We start from the raw sequence: 21,317 nt of genomic DNA, 5'->3' as shown, positions 1-21,317 counted from the left end.
CTTAAGAGGGAATCAGAACTTCAAAATAGTCTCCATATTCAGCTGATTCCTTGTGTAAATACACTGGTCTGCCTTTTTTGATTCCTTTTAGGGAGGAAAGAAAAAAGTTAATTTTCATTTCTAACCTCACTGATTTTTAATTTTTCCATTTAAATATTAGCAACATGGCTGGTAACGTAACAGCAGATTTTAAGCAGGGGTGCTATATTTAGAAACATCATTGTGGGTAAAGGGTGGAGGGTAGCAGATGAACTGGAACAGGAGGGAGATGAAATGTTGGACGAACTGTTCAGTGACTGATATAGAAACTCAGATGACAAATGACAATGGCCTTAGTTAGAGAAGAAACAAAGAAGATGTAGAGAAGGGAACAGAACCCAGAGATATGTGAGTAATAAAAATTAATAGGACTTGACAACTAATTTATATGGAAATGACAGAGAGTAATGAGTGAGGAAGGGGGAATGGCAGCTCCTGACATTTAGAAGCTGACCTGGCATTTACAGGTAAGCCATGTTATTTCCTGTCGGGCGTAAGAACTTCACAGAATACTATTCGATGAGATTATTCTGAGGCCATAATAACATGAGACAAAACAGGTCCACTCCATGCTTTTGTCTAAGTGTAGACAAAAGCAGTCACTGTGCCATCTACAAAATTCCAAACACCCGCTTCTTTTGACTGAAATGAGTGTTGGTACTTTTTACCAATTATAGCATTGTCCTTGCTCTGGGCTCTCCTTCCTGTACAGAAGATGTGTTGAGATCACTATCATAAAATTTCCCCTTTCTGACAGCATCCAATCTAGAATGGACCACTGCTTCCTTAGACTCTTTCTCAAATTACTCAAATAGCAAATCCTATAATGGGTTTTTTTGATGCTCTTATACTGAGTTCTATGGTTCCCTATGCTGTGCATTCTTTACTGCAAATGAGCCATAAACTCACCTCATTCAACTAGAGATGGGTTCCTGGTTGTCTCCAGCTGAAGGTCATTAAGAATAATTCCAGAGTTTCTTGCTTGGACAATAGGTATAGAAATAAAGTATACTTTATTTAGTATAGAAGTAAAGAATACTAGATGAGAGGAAGGTAATGTCTTCAATTTTTAACAGCTTATCTTTGAAATAATAGTGGTTTAATCTCAGTGGGGATATCTAGGAGGGTTTTGGTTGGATATATGGCTCTGGGGCTTAAGAAAGATGTCTTTTTAAAAAAAATATTTTTCTTTTTTTCTTTTTAAGTTTACCTATTTATTTTGAGGGGGTAGGTGTGAGTGGGGAAGGGGAAGAGAGATTGGAGAGAGAGAATCCCAAGCAGGCTCCACACTATCAGCGCAGACCCCGACTCAGGGCTCAGTCTCACAAACTGTGAGATCATGACCTGAGCCGAAATCAACAATTGGATGCTTAACTGACTGAGTGAGCCACCCAGGCTCATCTTAAAGGTTTTATTAATTATTATTATTATTTTAATGTTTATTCACTTTTGAGAGAGAGAGAGAGAGAGAGCACAAGCGGGGGAGGGGCATAGAGAGAGGGAGACATAGAATCTGAAGCAGGCTCCAGGCTCTGACCTGTCAGCACAGAGCCCAACGTGGGGCTTGAACTCACAAATCGTGAGATCATGACCTGAGCTGAAGTCAAGATGCTTAACCAACTAAGCCACTTAGGCACCCCAAGATTTTATTTTTAAATAATCTCTACACCCAGTGTGGGGCTTGAACTCACAACACTGAGATCAAGAGTCGCATGCTCTACTGACTGAGCCAGCCAGGTACCCCTAAGTGAGATGTCTGTGCTGAATGTATCTATTTCTCATCTCTACCCATACATAAGTATACTCAGAAATATATATTTGAGAGCCATTGTTTATATAACAATTGAAGCTGTGGGGTTAGCTAAGGTCAGCAGGGAGGGGGAAAATGAAAAGAGAAAAGCCTGAGGACTGAACCCTGAGGAACACCTATATTTATGAGGTGAGCAGAAAATGAGATGCCCAGAAAGACTCTTGGGGGAAGCTGCCATTAAGAAGAGAATCAGAAGTAGAAAAAGACCAGAAGTTAGAGAAGGAGAGAGTTTTAAGAAGAACAATGAGATTAGTTCTATATGCTGCTAAGAAGACAAGTGAAATAAGGAGCACTTCAAGCCATCTGACATGTTCCATTATTTTTTTGAGCACCTCTTTACTTTCTGGCACAATAAGATGTCTCACGTTCCTCTTATTCTTCCCTACCCTAACCCTAGCATCAGCCATTTGTCTAAGAATTCCTGTTTCCTTTGAGTGGAAAATGGTATTTAGAAACCATGATCTGGGATATTATTCCTTTTAAGAAGCTTGTCTGTGAAGGCCAATGGCTATATGGTGGTCACATGGGGGAATGGAAGGATGGAGAGAGGGGGAAACTTGGCTTAAGTAAAGATGAGCAAACCAGAGATCTGATTATCAGACCTGAAGCTTAAGGTCAGAAGCAAGATAAGGATGATTTGACCTTGAGTCCCGGAGTGGCATATAGAACTCCAAAGGTTAGGATTCATTTTAGGAATCTGCGTGGAGCTCTGCCTTTCAACATGCATTAAGAGAGGCCATCTGCCAGGGTTGCACACCAAAACAAAGCTTGAAGCCACCTGTGAAATATTTGGGTTATTTCCTGTGCCAACCATTTTTCCTGGCATGTGGGCTTTAGTGGTGCAATTGTAACCGTAATTATTAAGGTGATAATTATGTTTATTGACTTTAAATATTCTTTATCATTAAGAAAAGAATTGGACATTGGTATAAACATCTCTGGTTTTGTTGACCAAGTATTCCACCTCTTTTTCTTCCAGAAAATATCCATTTTCTTACCACAAACATAGGGAATCCCAACTCCTGGCTGAAGTTATTGGACTCAAGATGAGTAACCACATCAAGTAGGGCTGATCAAAATACTGTGTTTTGGTCCTGAGTGAGCAGGTGACCTGAACCAGGTCAATGAGAGTCTTTTCTTGGGGGTTGAAAAACTGATGCTGGGAAAGAGGCTTACTCCCCCTGTCAGACAGAGAGGTGGAGCATCAATTCGTTTGTGGTAAAATTCCCAGGAAGAAGCCAGTGTAAGAGAAACAGAGATGCGAGATGCCACTCCGAGTGGCATTTGAATCTCTCTGATCCCTTGTCTGTGAGGCCCAGGTGCACTCTTGCCATCTCAGAACTGGAGGAGCCTGCTAACACAGATTCCTTTTTGCCTAAGCTAGTTTTGACTCGAGTTTCAGTCACTTTTCACCAAAAGAGAGAGACCTCACTCATACAATGACTTCAAATAAGTCTCATTTGAATTTGTATTGTCAGAAGCTTATGACTTCATTGATACTGTCAAGTGTTAACTTCATCCCCCCCCCCTTTTTTAAACTGAAGTATATTAACATACCATGTTATATTAGTGTCAGGTGTACAATATAATGATTCAACAATTCTGTACATTTCTTCGTACTCATCAAAAGTAAGTGTACTCTTGATCTCCTTTATCTATTTTACTCCTCCCCCCACCCACCTCCCCTCTGGCAACCACCAGTTTGTTCTCTGTATTTAAGAGTATGTTTTTAGTTTGTCTTTTTTTAATTTGTTTTGTTTCTTACATTCCACATATGAGTGAAATCATATGGTATGTTTCTTTTTCTGTATGACTTATTTCACTTAGCAGTATACCCTCTCGGTCCATCTTTGTTGTTACAAATGGCAAGAGCTCATTCTTTTTTATGGCTGAGTAATATCCCACTATTATATATAGGTGTGTGTATATCTATATCTATATCTATATCTATATCTATACCTATATCTATATCTATACTTATATCTATCTTATCCATTCATCTTTTTCCACATCTTTATTCACTTATCTATCAATGGATACTTGGGTTGCTTCCATATCTTGCCATATCTTGGCTATTGTAAATAATGCTGCAGTAAACATAGGGGTGCATATATCTTTTCAAATTAGTGTTTTTGTTTTCCTTGAATAAATACCCAGTAGTAGAATTACTGGATCATAGGGTAGTTCTATTTTTAACTTTTTGAGGAAACTCCATACTGTTTCCCACAGTGGCTGCACCAATTTGTATTCCCATCAAAGTGCATGAGGGTTCCTTTTTCTCTACATCCGTGTCAACACTTGTTGTTTCTTCTATTTTTGATTTTAGCCATTCTGACATGTGTGAGGTGATATCTCATTGTGGTTTTGATTTGCATTTTCCTGATGATGAGTGATGTTGAGCATCTTTTCAAGCATCTGTTGGCCATCTGTAGGTCTTTTTTGGAAAATGTCTGTTCCGGTCCTCTGCCCATTTTTAAATTGTATCTTTTTTTTTTTTTTTTTTTTTTTTTTTGGTGTTCAGTTATATAAGTTCTTTATATATTTTGGATATTAACCTATTAATGGATATGTCATTTGCAAATACCTTCTTTATTCAGTAGGTTTTCTTTTTGTTTTGTTGATGGTTTCCTTTGCTGTGCAAAAGCCTTTTGTTTTGGTGTGGTCCAAATAACTTAGTTTTGCTTTTGTTTCCCTTGCCTGAGGAGACTTATCTAGAAAAATGTTTCTATGGCTGATATCAAATAAATTATTGCCTATGTTTTCTTCTGGGATTTTTATGATTTCAAGTCTCACATTTAGGTCTTTAATCCTTTATTCTTTATCATTTAAAATGAAGTTAACTTCATTCTGACAAGGATTTCAAACAACCCACTCAAATAGTAAGAAATAAAGTAACCACAAATGGCTATTGCGTTTTTCCTAATAAAAGCAGCAGTTGGGGGGCATCTGGGTGGCTCAGTCCATTAAGCATCCAACTTTGACTTTGGCTCAGGTCAGGTCATGAGCTCACAATAGGGAGTTTGAGCCCTGCTGAGAGTGCAGAGCCTGCTTGGGATTCTTTCTCTTTCCGTCTCTCTCTGCCCCTCCCGTACTTGTGCATCCCAGAAGTTGTTCAAAATGATTTTTTTTCCTACTTATGCCTAATAGTAGAACCTCTATCCCAGGTGGTCTCCCAAGGATCTTTTTCTTATTAACAACCTTAATTTAAATTGTATTTTCTATTCTTCACTTTCTGCACTTTATTGCACTGATTGTATATTATCTTGTTACTTTGTTAAATCTCCCATTAAAAAAAATTTTTTTTTAACATTTATTATTGAGAGAGACACACAGAGCATGAGCAGGGGAGGGGCCAAGAGATGGAGAGACACAGAATCTGAAGCAGGCTCCGGGTTCTGAGCTGTCAGCACAGAGCCCGACGCTGGGCTCAAACCCACAAACTGCGAGATGATGACCTGAGCCGAAGTTGGACGCTTAACCGACTGAGCCACCCAGGTGCCCCTAAATCTCCCATTTCTAAAGCAACAAGAAATAAATGATTTGTAAGAGAAAGTATGTATACTTTCTTATCTTTCACCCCTTTAGTTACAACCTACCAAGTGCTTACTCAGACTTACACTTTCCATAACTGAAGAGTTATTTTGATAGGTTTTACTATCTACTCTTTAGCTTTTCTAGTCCGTAAGGATAAGTAGAAGCCTTAATCCTTATGTTTACCCAGGCATTTGCAGAATTCAAGGACGGCTATCCAAGTTGGCTAATGGCTTTGTACTTTAAATTAGGGTTCAGTGCTTATAATCACTCAATGCATTCAATGCATTGTTAGTCATTGCATTCCATAGTTTTTCTTTGCCAGCCCCTCCTTACAGAATTATCCTCTAGTTTTCTTCTGGGGATTGACCTTTCCCCCACTTTGAGTCTATGAGATCTCAGTGCACTCTGATCCCTGTATCAGAGCCCAAGATCAAGATCCTTGAGCCATGACCCAGGCCCAAGACAATCTGCACATGTGTTCCGGAGGTAAGTACTTCACCTAACCCAGTACAGTCCGAGCACGTTTCGGGATATTTGTTAATGCTACCAGCAGATATATTTTTCTTCTCCCTTGAATATGAACTTAAGGGTCTGTGAGGCTGGGATTTCTGCAGCCATCTCATAAGCATGAAGGGATTCTCTGTCTGAGGACGGAGCCAGCCTGAAAGACACGGAGCTGAAAGAGAAAGAGGAACCCACGCCTAATTACTTCAACCAAAAATTAACTTTGTGCTCAAGCCCATTTGAATGAATCTTTCTGTTACTTATAACCAAAAGAATCTTTTTTTTTTAAAAAAAGCTTATTTATTTATCTTGACAGAGAGAGAGAATGAGGACAGGCAGAGAGAGAGGGAGAGAGAGACAGAGAGAGAGAGAGAGAGAGAGAGAGAGAGAGAGAGAGAGAGAGGAATCCCAAGGGGGCTTCTGATCATCACAGGGCTCAGTCTCACAAACTGTGAGATCAGGGGCTGAGCTGAAATCAGGAGTCAGACACTTAATCCTACAGGAGAAAACAGGCAGCAACCTCTTTGACCTTGGCCACAGCAACTTCTTGCTTGACATATCTGAGGAGGCAAGGGAAATAAAAGCAAAAATGAACTATTGGGACCTCATCGAGGTAAAAACCTTCTCAAAAATAATATAAAAACAGGGAGGGGGACAAAACATAAGAGACTCTTAAATATGGAGAACAAAAAGAGGGTTACTGGAAAGGTTGTGGGGGGATGGGCTAAGTGGGTAAGGGGCATTAAGGAATCTACTCCTGAAATCATTGTTGTACCATATGCTAACTAACTAGGATGTAAATTTAAAAAAATAAATTAAAAAATGGTTAAAAAAAAAGAAACATAAAAAAAAGATAAAAAGCTTCTGAACAGCAAAGGAAACATTCAACAAAGCTAAAAGGCACCTGATAGAATGGGAGAAGATATTTGCAAATGACATATTGGTTGGTATCCAAAATCTGTAAAGAACTTACCAAACTGAACACCCAAAAAACAAATAATGTACTGAAGAAATGGGCAAAAGACATGAATACACACTTTTCCAAAGACATCCAGATGGTAACAGACCCATGAAAAGATTCTCAACATCACTCATCATCAGGGAAATACAAATCAAAACCACAATGAGATATCACCTCACACCTGTCAGAATGGCTAAAATTAACAACTCAGGAAACAACAGATGTTTGTGAGGATACAGAGAAAGAGGAACCCTTTTTAACTGCTGTTGGGAATGCAAACTGGTGTAACCTCTCTGGAAAACAGTTTGGAGGCTCCTCAAAAAACTTAAAAAAATTACCCTATGACCCAGCAATTGCACTACTAGGTAATTATCCACAGGATACAAAAATGCTGATTTGAAGGGGCACATGTACCCCAATGTTTATAGCAATGTCATCAACAAGAGCCAAATTATGGAAAGTCCGGGCGGCTGGCCGGGCCATCCGAGTGTCCATGGGGCTCCAAGTCCCCGGCCCCACCCGCCCTCAGTTGTGGTCAGACTCCTCCTCCTCCGCTTCACGAAGCCACTTGAAGAAGGCTGTGACAGATTTAAGGGCTACGCCCTTGCCCTGTTGCTCAGCGGGGTCCTTGCTACTCTCCCAGCTATAGAAGGCCTCCTCTTCCACCATGTCCTCATCATACAGCGCATCAAAGAACATCCGAAGCAGGCTGGCGGGCTGTTCTAAGGTCACTACAAGGGCCTGGAGGGTGTAGATCACCTGCAACTCCTGTTCATCACATAAGTATTTCTGTAGCAGTTTCGCTCAAGCTTTCAGCACCGCCACATCCACTCGGAGGGGCGTCTCAAAGAGAATTGCTGAATAGCAGACAGCTGTCATGAGGGCAAAAACCAGTGTGTTGGATGCTACCTGCTGCTGACTCAGGTTGGCCTCTATCCAGTCAAACACCCGCTGGTTACTGCTGCCCTCCTTCAGCAGCTTCTCCAGCTGTCTGCTCAGCTCCTCAGAGGAGAGCATCCTCTGGCCAGGGGCTTCAGACTCCTCGCCCAAGGTGTACTCCACCTTCTGTTCAGCGACGAATGCCCTGACGTCCTGGCCTTCAGGTAGAAATTCTTTCCAGCTGAGTCCAGCTTCTCGCCCCAGCATCCCCACCTTTTTGGGACCCATGCTTTTACACAGAAGCCCCAGGATGTCCAGCAACAGAGAAACAGCTTTGCCCAGGGGTCTCAGAGGTTTTGTAATCTCCCTGAACAGCTCCCCCATAGGTCCTCCACCTTCCTGCAGAATGGGCGACACGAGTTCTGCTCGTAGAGCCACAAATGGGTGTGTGTGTGTGTGTGTGTCAATTTCCATGTCTTCAGCCAATTCTAGGATTTCATACAAACCTTGGTAGTACTGAGCAGTGGAGAGGTGCCCGGCAAAGAGCAGCTGGTGCAGCAGCCGCCCCATATGCCCACGAGCGATGGTGCTGCGCTCCAGTGTCGACTGGATGCCGTGCGGCACAAAGGTGAAGAGCAGGGAGGGTGAGGCCAGCTCCTGTATGCACTGCCTCCTTCATGTCATTGAGATGGAAATATTCTTCAATAATGGCCTTGGATTTCTTTTTCCAGCTCTTCCTCAGAGAGCGCAGCCTTTGGGGGGCTCGCCGGGGGCAGGGTGGCTTCTCGCTTCACAGCATCCCGCCCAGTCCCCATCCTCCGTGAGGCTAGCTGCCTTGCGCGGTCCCTCAGGCTGGGAGGGCCGCTCTCTACTCCGCTCTTCCTCTTCCTGGCTGAAGCTCCACTTGGTGGCAGGTGTCCGAGAGCGATGGAGCCGGTCTCCACGCTCACTTCCCCATTCACTCCGCTCTAGGCGGTCTCCCCGGTCCCCAGCTTTCTCCCCTCTTTCCCGGCTCAAGCTACTCCTCTGTACCACACGTCTGCTGTCTGTGTTTTCTGTAGGTACTGCTTGTTGAAGGGCTGAGAAGCCGTTCAAGGTACTAGTAGCTGGACGAGCAGCTGCTGGTGCTGTGTCAGAGGGCTTGGCTCCTGAGCCTCCACTGCTGCCCTTTCCGCAGCTCGATTGCCCGCCAGGTGCAAAGAGCTGGTTGTGAGAATCAATGGAGCCGGGCTTCTTGATCTTGGTGAGCCGTGAGGTGTCAGTAGGTGTCAGCAAGGCTGCCCTTGCCGATGGGGACTGTGTTCCAGCCACCATCATCCACAAGTGGGAGGCCTCGGCTAATGGGTGGGCCTGGAGGGCCACCCTGTCGCTTGTCGCTGCCCTTGGCCATTAGCTGCTGCACTTTTACGTGTTCCCAGTGCTCCTCCATCTCAGCCTCCTTGTGGATCTGCTCAGTGGTCTTGGGACCCTGGTCCCCACAGCGTGGCACCCGATTGCTCCGTTGCAGATCCAGCACGTCTTGCAGCATAGAGCGGATTCGGGATGAAGTCTTCTTTTCCTTAATGATTTTTTCCGTCTGGTTGAAATACTGATCCATCCGGGGCTTGGCTTTTTCAAAGTCCAGATCTTTGCCAATGGTAGTGAGCAGACGACAAAGGCATTCAAGAGACTCTTCATCATGGTTCTTAAGTAGTTTAACCACACAGCCATGCGTTATTGCCTCCGTTAACATCTTCAGCTTAAACGACTCCCCAATAAACTTGATATTCCCTAACGAGCGCCGCCAGGCTGTGTCTCGAGCCTCTTCCAACTCTTCCTTCAGGCGTCCTCGTTCTTCTGCCGTAGCAGCTTCATCCATTTCTTTTTGCTTCTTCTCAAAAACCTCATCATCATCTTTGTCTTTCTCAAACTCCTTCTTACATGGATTCAACAATAGTTTTCGGAAGTTCACAGTCACCGTTGGCTTTTCTGTAGTGGGCACTTTCAGCACCATGAGGCAGCGGCGCATGTTGGCAAAGGCCACAGAGAAGCTGGGCTCTGAAATGGCCTTGTCGAAGATGAGGTCCATGAACCCTTTGAGGCGTTCCTCAGTGTCAATGGCCCGCTGTGTCACCTGCTTCATCGGCTGCTGGAACATCTGGGGTGTCAGCTTATTAAGTATGGAGTGCGCCCTGCGGAACAGGTCCTGGGTTTTGCTGGTCTACCTACTTCCATTCTAGGCCTTTCTTACCCTTCTCCAGACCACAGCCAGAGGGCTCCTTTCACATTTCAAATCTCCTATTACTCCTGTGGTTAAAACACTTTGCTGTATGTATTATACTTTAAAAAAATAGTAAGTTTGATGTATATTATACAAATAACACAATGCACATCAGCATCCTCTTCCCCTCGATCCTTATCAGCAGCCGTCTGCTTGCTGCTGGGTTTTTTAAAGTTTTTATTTATTTATTTGAGAGAGAGAGAGAGAGAGAGAGAGAGAGAGAGAGAGATTGAGAGAGAGAGCGCAAGCGGGGGAGGGGTGAGAAAAGGGGGACAGAGGATCTGAAGCAGGCACTGCACAGAGAGCAGAAAGCCTGATGTGGGGCTCAAACTCATGAACCATGAGATCGTGACCCGAGCTGAAGATAGATGCTTAACTGACTGAGCCACCCAGGCGTCCCTTTTTAAAGATTTTTAAAATGTTTTTTATTTATTTTGAGAGAGAGAGCGAGTATAAGCGACCATGAGTGGGGAAGGGGCAGAGAGGGGAGAATATCTCAATCTGGCTCTGTGATGACAGCACAAACTGTGAGATCATGACCTGAGCTGAAATCAAGACTAGGATGCTTAACCGACTGAGCCACCCAAGCACCACACTCCTATTACAATCTAACTTGGATCAGTGAATGGGGAAAAAATCTCTGCTCCACAGAGTCATTCACAGAACCCAGGCTCCTGCCAAGCTGTGGCTCCACCATCCTCTGGGGCCTCAAATCCTCTACTGGATCCTGTGTATCTAATGGCAGGCCAAGGAGAAGAGTGAGTGTGGAGAAGAGAGGCATATGTGCCAGGTTTTAGTCAGCCCCCAAAGAGGGGGCTTCTGCCACATTCCATTGGCCACAACTCAGTTCTCTCTCTGCCAGCCCATCCTACCAACTGCAAGACAGCAGAGATCTGTGATCTAGTGGCATGTCCTGGAAGAGGAGAAACTTGAACATCGATAAGAACTAGCTTTCTCTGCGCCACCCTCTGAGCCCCAAGTTTTCTTCTGCACAGAAAAATTAGTAATTGCTATTTGCCAGCACTTTATGACGATTGAATGAGGCGACAGGTGTGGACATACTTGGTGAAGTGCTAATCAAATGCTAGTTATGAATACTCCTGGGTAATTTTGTCCCTTTACCTCTGCATTTCATTTGTGAAATGTGTAGATTGATATGCTTTCTAAGAATCCTTCCCAACCCCGAGACGCTTAGATTCTGTAGTTCTTTTAAACTTTCATCAAGCAGATGCCTCTCTGACTTTGCATTGGTGCCTTAGGATTCTACACATGATTCTATAACCCAGTCCCCCCGCCCCCAACCCTCCTTCACTGCTGTAATATTGCCAATGTTCTTTCAGAGTCGTAACCTCATTCTCACCCCATGTTAATTCTGTTCGTTCTAACTGGATAAAAGATCATTTTTTGCCTTCCTGTTACATCAGCCAGTTCCAGCCTGCTAGATTTCTTAATTTCGGAAGAAACTTGTAGATGTGGGGAAGAGAACCTAAGAAAGCATTCACCAGATTTGAAATATTCAAAACACACATGATTACTTTAATCCTGTCTTGAAAGATCCTATGTAATAGTCATTTGGTTCAATCTAATTCCTTTGTCTGTGGTTGCCTTAGTTCTCTTAGCCCAGTGTCCCAGCTTTTTTGCTCCGGCTAAATTCCTTTTGCACAATTCCTGGGGGATGTCAGCGAGGGGAGGTCTGAATTCTCCTTTTTTAAAGGCTGATGAGGGGCTGATATGCCCCTCAGGAGTATTCTGGCTTCTAGGTCAGTCACATAAAGCAGAGGTAACTGGTCTACCTACTTCCATTCTAGGCCTTTCTTACCCTTCTCCAGACCACAGCCAGAGGGCTCCTTTCACATTTCAAATCTCCTATTACTCCTGTGGTTAAAACACTTTGCTGTATGTATTATACTTTAAAAAAATAGTAAGTTTGATGTATATTATACAAATAACACAATGCACAGATGTTCAGTACAGTTTGAGGAGTTTTGATAACTGAATATGCCTGTGTGAAATCACCACCCCAAATAAGATATAAACATTTCTTTCTTTCTCTTTTTTCATTTCTTTTTGCCTCAGAAAGTTCTCTTGCCCCCTTTTTTCCAGTCATTGGCCCCCTGCCTAGCCTCCACTCCCAGAGGCAACCACTTTCTGATTTTCATCACCACAGATTAGTTTTGCCTGGTTTTGGATTTGATACAAATATAATCACACGGTATGGACTTTTGTGCCTATTTTTACTCAATGTAAGTTTTTTGAGAGTGTCCCATGTTGTTGTGTGTTCATTCCTTTAAATTAAGTATGAGTATATTCCACAGTTTATCCATTCTCTTGTTGATGGACATTTGGGTTGTTTTCAGTTTTAGGCTATTTTAAGCCTTCTATGAATATCTAAGTCCTCTGAGGATGTGAGTTTTCATTTCTCTTGGGTAAATACCTAAGAGTGGAATTGTCACCAAGTAACATGGGGTTCAGCAATCTAAAGATCCATTTAGGATGAAGACCCAAACACTGCGTGGCCCTGATCACCTCTCTGCATGCACCCCCTTCTGCATGCACCCCCTTCTCACTGAGCTTTGGTCCCTCTGTCCATGCTCTTCCCTCTGCCAGAAACACACTTCCTTCCCACAGCTGCCTATCTTCCAATCGAGTCATTCTTGTCATAGGCATTCACAGCTCTGTGTCTGTGATGCCCCAGAACTTACCAAGCCTGAAGTTTTATGTTTCTGGGCACAATCATTTGTTTACTGTTTGCCTCTCACTCAGCAGCAAGCTCCATGAGGGCAAGTTATCTGCCCATTTTACTCACACAATGCCCCGCCTAGTTTCTAGCCTGTACTGAGCATCCAGTACTCATTGGTGGGTGAATGAATCATGGCCATTCTGTACCCACCACAGATTCTGTTCTCCACTTTGGTAAAAACCCTTTTGGTCAGCCAGAGAAGGAACTGTGCCCTCATGAGGGATTTTCCAACAGTCTGGACTCAGTGAGAGGGGGAAACACCCAGGCAATCAGTTGTGTTCAGGCTGCCTGACTCCCAGGAAAGAGAAAAGCTTGAATTTCAATCTTACTAGATGTTGTCCTAAGCAGACCATTATCAAAACAAAATTCCTGCTTAAAGGGGCTTCTGATCCAAATAAGATAACAAGGCAACACAGTTAGCAAATACGCTGCCTCGAACTAGACCAAAGGGGACTTGCTCCTGGTTTTGTTTCCCCTAGATTTTCTTTTTGAGCACCATGTCCTGGGGGCATTCTCAAGATGGCACTGGTTTTCTTGGAAGGCAGAATTTTTTTTTGGTAGACAGGAAAATGAAGTTATTCCAGAAAATATTAGAGGACAAAGAACTAGGCGATGAAATTTACTTCTACATTGAAAAGCACCCCTGTGAGGTATTTTTACTGTTTGACTTGCCAGAGCAGAGATGCTGATAGCTAGGAAGGCTCATTTCCCCAGTGTGGGCTGCAATTGTGAGCAAGGCCATTCAGGGGTGTGTTTAGGATACACTGTCACTCCCTCCTCCTCAGAGGCCCCAATACGAACGGTAATGATTACTATAACCTTACATTCCTTTGTATGATTCTGTATTTCTCGTGGGTGGTTTCCTCCCCAGGTTGACTTCTCATCTGCCTAGAGTGATAATAACGAGCAGACGAGTAAATGGATACTCTTTCTTGTGTGAGTGTTTTGCCTTTGCAAAAAGAGTGCAGAAATGTGATCCTAGACAATGGGTATGGTACAGAAAGGACTAGAGGTATTCAAGAAAACAACCTGATTACTTTTACTGCCATTATTTTAGGAACCAGCAAAACTCTACAGAAGGAATTGAATACGCTCTCCTGTCTTTAAATGGGGGTGGGTGATTCTTCAGTTGAAGGGGATTTGAGGAAGTCAAAGGTGATAATATGCATTAGAAAGTCTGACAAATATTTGTCAAGAAACTCAAGTGTTCATACCCTCCAATCTAGTAATTCCACTCATAGACGTCTGTCCTGTAGAATTAATCATAGATATGGACAAGTGTCTATTACAAGGAGGATCACTGCTGCCTTACTTATAATAGGGAGAAATTGGAAATGGTCTAAATGTTTAACAAAACCAGAATGGCTAAATAAATTCTCAGGTCTGCTTATTATAAAATATTATGATACTAAATCATGTTTGCAAAGAGATTTAATAACATGGGAAGATTCTCTGGCCAACTAATCTTTGACAAAGTAGGAAAGAATATCCAATGGAATAAAGACAGTCTCTTCAGCAAGTGGTGGTGGGAAAACTGGACAGCGATATGCAGAAGAATGAACCTGGACCAGTTTCTTACACCATACACAAAAATAAACTCAAAATGGATGAAAGACCTAAATGTAAGACAGGAAGCCATCAAAATCCTCGAGGAAAAGCAGGCAAAAACCTCTTTGATCTTGGCCGCAGCAACTTCTTACTCAACACGTCTCTGGAGGCAAGGGAAACAAAAGCAACAATGAACGAACTCCTGGGACCTCATCAAAATAAAAAGCTTCTGCACAGCGAAGGAAACAATCAGCAAAACTAAAAGGCAACAGACCAAACGGGAAAAGATATATGCAAACGACGTATCAGATAAAGGGTTAGTATCCAAATCTATAAAGAACTTATCAAACTCAACACCCAAAAAACAAATAATCCAGTGAAGAAATGGGCAAAAGACATGAATAGACACTTCTCCAAAGAAGACATCCAGATGGCCAACCGACACATGAAAAATGCTCAACATCACTCATCATCAGGGAAATACAAATCAAAACCACAAGGAGATACCACCTTACACCTGTCAGAATGGCTAACATCAACAACTCAGGCAACAACAGATGTTGGCGAGGATGCAGAGAAAGAGGATCTCTTTTGCACTGCTGGTGGGAATGCAAGCTAGTGCAGCCACTCTGGAAAACAGTATGGAGGTTCCTCAAAAAACTAAAAATAGAACTACCCTACGACCCAGCAATTGCACTACTTGGCATTTATCCACAGGATACAGGTGTGCTGTTTTGAAGGGACACATGCACCCCCATGTTTATAGCAGCACTATCAATAATAGCCAAAGTATGGGAAGAGCCCAAATGTCCATTGATGGATGAATGGATAAAGAAGATGTGGTATGTGTATATATATATATATATATATATATATATATATATATATACACACACACACACACACACACACAAACACACACACACACACACAATGGAGTATTACTCGGCAATCCAGTAAGAATGCAATCTTGCCATTTGCAACTATGTGGATGGAACTGGAGGGTATTATGCTAAGTGAAATTAGTCAGTCAGAGAAAGACAAAAATCGTATGACTTCACTCATATGAGGACCTTAAGAGACAAAACAGATGAACATAGGGGAAGGGAAACAAAAATAATATAAAAACAGGGAGGGGGACAAAACAGAAGAGACTCATAAATATGGAGAACAAACTGAGAGTTACTGGAGGGGTTGTGGGAGGGGGGATGGGCTAAATGGGTAAGGGGCATCAAGGAATCTACTCCTGAAATCATTGTTGCACTATATGCTAACTAATTTGGATGCAAATTTTTAAAAATAAAAAATAAAATTTAAAAAAATAACATAGGAAAATTCTCCTAGTGAAAGAAGTACCTAGAACAAGGCCTGAAATATTGTAGGCACTCAGTAAATATTTGTTTCATCAATACATGACTGGATTACTGCCAGAGAAATGAAGGTTAACATTTAAAAATTTTTTTTTAATGTTTATTTATTTTTGGGAAAGAGAGAGAGAGAGGAGGCGGGGGAGGGAGAGAGAGACAGACAGAGAGCAAGCAGGGGAGGGGCAGAGAAAGACAGAATCTGAAGCAGGCTCCAGGCTCTGAGCTGTCAGCACAGAACCTGATGTGGGGCTTGAACCCACAAACCATGAGATCATGACCTGAGCTGAAGCCAGACACTTAACCGACTGAGCCACCCAGGTGCCCCTGAAGGTTAACACTTTTAAAAACTATAGGTAGGGTTAATACTCCTGGAAAGGCATTTTAGAGGGGGAAAAGAAGATAAAAATTAGATCCCCCCGCCCCCACAAAGAAAGACCACCAACAAAAAACTTGATCTTGAATCTAAGTCAATGGAAAAACCTCTCTTCTGAGACATTGTAGTGTGTTTCACTAAAATGAAATTCTGTTGACCTACTAGTTCTTGAGCAACTATTCGTGTGTGTGTGTGTGTGTGTGTGTGTGTGTGCACTAAAAATTTTTCTGAGATGTTAGTTTGAGGGACTTTTCTAATTTAAAAGAATTTAATACTTTTACCGTTTTGTTAGGTGAAGAGTTGGAAATATTTTTATCTCATTAAACAGCTTCAATTCCAAACACCCAGACAGAGCACCTGCCACATAAGCCTGTTTCCTACTCTTGTCCTCTAAGGTTAAGACTGGCAGCTGTGGGCGTTCTTGAAAGTGTGTGCCTTGTAGATTTTAGCTCATATTGAAAAACTGGCTCATTGCCATTCTGCACTCCCACTTGTGATACTTAAATAGGAGATTGAACTGAGCCAGATATAAAAGGGGGGGGGGGGCACCTGGGTGGCTTGGTCGGTTAGGCGTCCGACTTCGGCTCAGGTCACGATCTTGCGGTCGGTGGGTTCGAGCCCCGCGTCGGGCTCTGTGCTGACAGCTCAGAGCCTGGAGCCTGTTTCAGATTCTGTGTCTCCCTCTCTCTGTGACCCTCCCCCGTTCATGCTCTGTCTCTCTCTGTCTCAAAAATAAATAAACGTTAAAAAAAAAAAATTAAAAAAAAAAAAAAAAGGGAGAGAGGGAGAGAGAGAAAGAGTGCGTGTGTAAGGTGACAGTGGGGAGAGGCCCCAGAAAGAAAACTAACAAAGATATGAGTTGGAAGCCATACTCTGAGCCAAGGGCTGCACTTGTTGAGTGGAAATTGGGGGTCCACCTACAACCTGAATGTTTCAAAACTAAGATCAGGACAGAAGCATCATCAATACCCAAGGACATCCTGAGGGATATGTAAGTTCTTTTTTTTTTTTTTTTTAAGTTGATTTATTTTGAGATAGAGAGAGAGAGAGAGAGAGAGAGAAAGAGAATCCCAAGCAGGCTCTGCATTGTCAGCACAGAGCCCCACGCAGGGCTTGAACTCACAAACTGTGAGATCTGGAGCTGGGCTGAAGTAGAATGCTTAACCGACTGAGCCACCCAGGTGCCCCTGAAGTGAAAAGCACTGTGCTTCATGGCGTGGGAAGACTCGGCTTTGTGAAGTGAAAGAAAGCGTTATAATTTTAGAAACATTCTTTGAGAAAATAATACAATTTTAGGATAGAATACTGCAACAAGGAGACACAACAGTGCTTAAGAAACATTTAAATATATCCACTAAACCCTACAACATGTATCCCCAAGCCAACTTTCCTTCAGCTAGATCCCATAATGTCTAAGGCCACTTCAAAGCTCTCTGACAGGAGGGAGATTGTGATGGAAGGGAAGTCGGAGAGCAAAGACAGAGGTCTTAACTGATCGTGGTTAAAATACCATAAATTTGCAAATGTAACAAAAACATGTGCCTTTGTGAACACATTGTTAGGGCTCCTTCTCAGGCCTTGCCAAGTTAGGGGCCTTGAAACTCAAGCTTCATTAACTTTGAGAGAAATCCTCCTCTGACCAGCCCCACCCCTCCTAGCATTTTTCTGTAGATTAAATCCGACTAAACTTAAAGGCAGCCAGTGGGATGAGTAGAAGGCAGAAATTATAGAAAGATCACAGTGGGGACTCATATTCCTCTTGCAAATATCGAGCCCTCAGGCTGGGAGATGATGAAGGACACGTTAGGTCTTCGGGAAGATACATAAAGGAGTCTTTGGGCTGACAGGCCTCCAGAGGTAAGCATTAGCACAGACTGGAAAGTAAGGCTGTTTCAACCCAGTGGAGAAGAGAAAGTGACCTAGGAGGGCAGGGGGGTTATTTGGAGGTAAGAGAGCAAGGAGACAGTGTCTTGCCCAGATGCCTTAGTTTGGGATCTACAAGGAATACTCTCACTGGGCACTCAGTGCTGGCTTTGCAATTCCCTCCAGGCTGGCCAATGGAAAACTTGCACCAAGTTTCTCTGGAGAGGGCTACACGTAGGAAAAAAACAAAACAAAACAAAAACCAAGGTTGACTTTTGGGTGAACCTTAAATACTGGGCCGAGCCAGGCGTTGGGGGTGTGTCGTGGATGGAGGGTTGATGAAGGACGCACCTGCAACTCCAGGAATCCCGTGGCAGCCACAGCAGAAACAGGGAGAGCGTTGAGTATCTGGTGTTGGGTGGGTGGGGAGGGAGGCAGGGAAGACCCTTGAATGAAAGATAAAATCAGACGCTTTAGGTAAATTAAAAGTACAATGCATGTGAGAACACTCAGAAATGGAAGGAGGCAAATTAGATACATCAGAGGGGCTGCCTATGGGAAAGGGTTAGGAGTAAGAATCAGGGTTAAAAGAGAATGCATTGCTCACTCAGTCACTCACTCAGTCCACAATAAACAAGAGAGGACCATGAAAACAACCAACCAAATGAAACACTCCAACAGCAATGAGAGAATGTCAGGGTTGTTTTTTTTTTGTTTTTGTTTTTTTTCAAAATGAGGAGATTCCCAATAATAATGCTTGGTAGGGTGTGCGTGGAGTAGTTTCCGACTCTTGGTGGTTCCAAGATTGTGGGGCTTTAGGAAACAGGGGCTCCCTCTCATGCAGGAGAATTGAAGGGATATTTTTATTTTATTTTTATTTTTTATTTTCTTTTATTTATCTGAGAGAGAGAGAGAGAGAGAGTGCACGAGCAGGGGAGGGGCAGAGGGAGAGGGAGAGAGAGAATCTTAAGCAGGCTTCATGCCCAGTGTGGAGCCTGATACAAGGCTTGATCTGAGGACCATGAGATCATGACCTGAATGGAAATCAAGAGTTGGACGCTTAACCAACTGAGCCACCCAGGTTCCCTAGAAGGGATATTTTTAAAAACTACTTTGTAGTTTTTGGGAAAACAATGGTAATGCTTTTGTTCCTTAAAAAGATGCAAATAATACAGATTATTAAATGAGCTGAATCCACAGAAAGTACTTAAAAAGAATACCTGACACATAATAAGCCCTCAATAACTACTACAAAAATAACCTGAAATTCCACCACCCAGAGAGAACCACGATTAAGATTTTGGTAAATGTCTTTTCTAGGAAATGTATCAATTAACTTACTTGTACATAAATGAGATCAAAGATAATTTCATGTCTAGGAATATAGACTATCCTTATGCTTTCTAAAGTCTAGTATGTATTCCATTGTACAGATGTTCTATAATTTACGTAACCTGTTCATAATCTGTGACATTGAAGATGCTTCCAATTTTTTATCACGATATGTAACATTGCTGGACCATGTACATATATACCCGCCTCTTTGTACTTGTTTGAATATTCTCTTAGAGTAAGCTCCTAGAAGTGGAATAGTGGGGTCAAAGAATATGCACATTTGACATTTTAATACTGCCAAACTGCAGTATAGAAAAATTTGTTGGTGTCTGTGCCCCGAGCAGTGGTGTGTGAGTATTCTGTTATCTCTCAACAAAGGGTGCAATTCTTTTCAATCTCTGGATACCTGCTGAGTGAAAAATACCTTATTGTCAATTATATTTGCTTTTTTGTTATGAATGTGATGGTTAATTTTATGTGTCAGTGTGGCTAGGCTTTGGTGCCCAGTTTTTTTGTCAAACCCTAGCCTAGATGCTGCTGTGAAAGCGTATTTTAGAGGAGATTAACATTGAAATCAATAGCTCTTGAGTAAAGCAGACTACCCTCTGTAATGTGGTGGGCCTCATCCAATCAGTTGAAGGCCTTCAGAGGAAAAACTTGGGTCAGTTTTTCCCTGGGTCTCCAGCCTGCTGTCCTGCCCTTCATGTTTTGGACTTGCCTGTCCCCACAATGGCATGAGCAACTTCCTTAAAATAAAGTTCAATTTCTAAATATACACATATCTTGTTGGTTTTGTTTTTCTGGAGAACCCTAACTAATACAATCAGTGAAGTTGCCCACGTCAACTGTTTATTAGCCATCTGTATTTCTTTTCTCTTTTCTTCTTTCCTTCTTTTCCTTCTTTCTTTTTCTCTTCCTTTCTCCTTCCTTCCCTTTCTTTCTTTCTTTCTTTCTTTCTTTCTTTCTCTTTTCCTTCTTTCTTTCTCTTCCTTCTTTTCTTTCTCTTTCTTCCTCCTTCCTTCCCTCCCTCTCTCTTTTTCTTTCTTTCCTTCCTTCTTCCTTTCTTTCTCTTTCTTTCTTTCTTTCTTTCTTTCTTTCTTTCTTTCTTTCTTTCTTTCTTTCTCTTCCTTCCTCCTTCCTTCCTTCCCTCTCTTTCTTTCTTTTCCTTCTTTCTTTCTCTTCCTTTTTCTTTTCTTTCCTTCTTTCTTTCTCTTCCTTCTTTTCTTTCTTTCTCTTTTTTCTTTCTCTTTCTTCCTCCCTCCTTCCTTCCCTCCCTCTCTTTCTCTCTTACTCTTTTTTCTTTCTTTCTTTCTTTCTTTCTTTCTTTCTTTCTTTCTTTCTTTCTTTCTCTCTCTCTTTCTTAAAATTATCTCCTCACCCTGTGTTGGGGTCTTTTTCAGCCCCTCTGCTCATGCCTGACATGGGGCAATATGACCTAGGACCCTACCAAAGTGATGGCTTCTGCAGTATTCTCCCTGATTTTTTTGACGAAGGACTTCTACTACAAATGATTTAATGTAAATAAATAGATTGAATAAATAAAGCCAAGTAATGGAGGATGCCGCTTCATTAAGGGAACTTACTTAAAAACCAGTTCCTCCTTCGCCTATCAGTTAACAGCTGAACACAGAATTTCCTGTTGTTTTTCTTCTTTCCCCCTCATAGAGGTTGATGTCATCACAGCCACAAAGAAGAATGATTTCCTACAGCAATAGTGGATCTGTGACGGCATCAGGATTACAAAAGCTGGTAAGGAAATTTGCTATCGGTACTTATTATCAGAAATTACAAAGAAAATTAATTTTAAACTTTCTGGGAAAGGAGCTGTTCAGTGAAACTGGAAACTTTTCTGGATTTATTATATAAAGAAAGCCTATCTCCCATCTACCAGAGAAAGAATTTCCTACAACCTCAAGGGACCAAATATATAGGACTGGCGTAAGAAACAGATGGTCCTACTTTGGTAGGTTACTAATCTGTGCCAAAATGGTAACTACCTTCATATTGGATAGGCTGGTGCCCGGACTATTTTTCAAGCACCAGACCTGCCCTGAGGAAGCTTTGAAATTTCCTGTTTTCGATGTCTTAGGTCAAATCTCCTAAG

The 21,317-nt window shown here is 42.4% G+C and overlaps 2 protein-coding genes and 1 long non-coding RNA gene across 3 annotated transcripts in view; 1 reads left to right on the top strand and 2 right to left on the bottom strand.

The window, feature by feature from the left end:
• Positions 1-21,317, top strand: part of MRPL42 (mitochondrial ribosomal protein L42) — a 72,708-nt gene that overhangs the window by 47,964 nt on the left and 3,427 nt on the right. The window contains exon 6 of the mRNA XM_053895990.1: positions 20,879-20,962. Coding sequence (XP_053751965.1) covers positions 20,879-20,885 — 7 coding nt within the window. The 3' untranslated portion in view covers positions 20,886-20,962. The remainder of the gene's footprint in view (positions 1-20,878; positions 20,963-21,317) is intronic.
• Positions 7,289-10,196, bottom strand: LOC109265212 (eukaryotic translation initiation factor 4 gamma 1-like; the record flags this gene model as incomplete). Its single annotated transcript, XM_053895988.1, is given in 6 exon segments — positions 7,289-8,397; positions 8,399-8,451; positions 8,453-8,534; positions 8,536-9,002; positions 9,004-9,927; positions 10,098-10,196. Coding segments are annotated over 6 exon segments (2,649 nt in total), but the record flags the coding sequence as incomplete, so codon positions are not given.
• LOC109265339 (uncharacterized) overlaps positions 18,290-21,317 on the bottom strand; it is a 28,007-nt gene continuing 24,979 nt past the window's right edge. Inside the window, exon 4 of the long non-coding RNA XR_008419756.1 lies at positions 18,290-18,324. This is a non-coding gene — a long non-coding RNA (uncharacterized LOC109265339). The remainder of the gene's footprint in view (positions 18,325-21,317) is intronic.

The sequence above is a fragment of the Panthera pardus genome, unplaced genomic scaffold, assembly GCF_024362965.1.
Source record: "Panthera pardus isolate Hobbes unplaced genomic scaffold, ASM2436296v1 HiC_scaffold_6, whole genome shotgun sequence".
Classification (NCBI taxonomy): Eukaryota; Metazoa; Chordata; class Mammalia; order Carnivora; family Felidae; genus Panthera; species Panthera pardus.
Note: the sequence above shows the minus strand (reverse complement) of the source record. Positions and strands in the feature narration are given on the sequence as shown.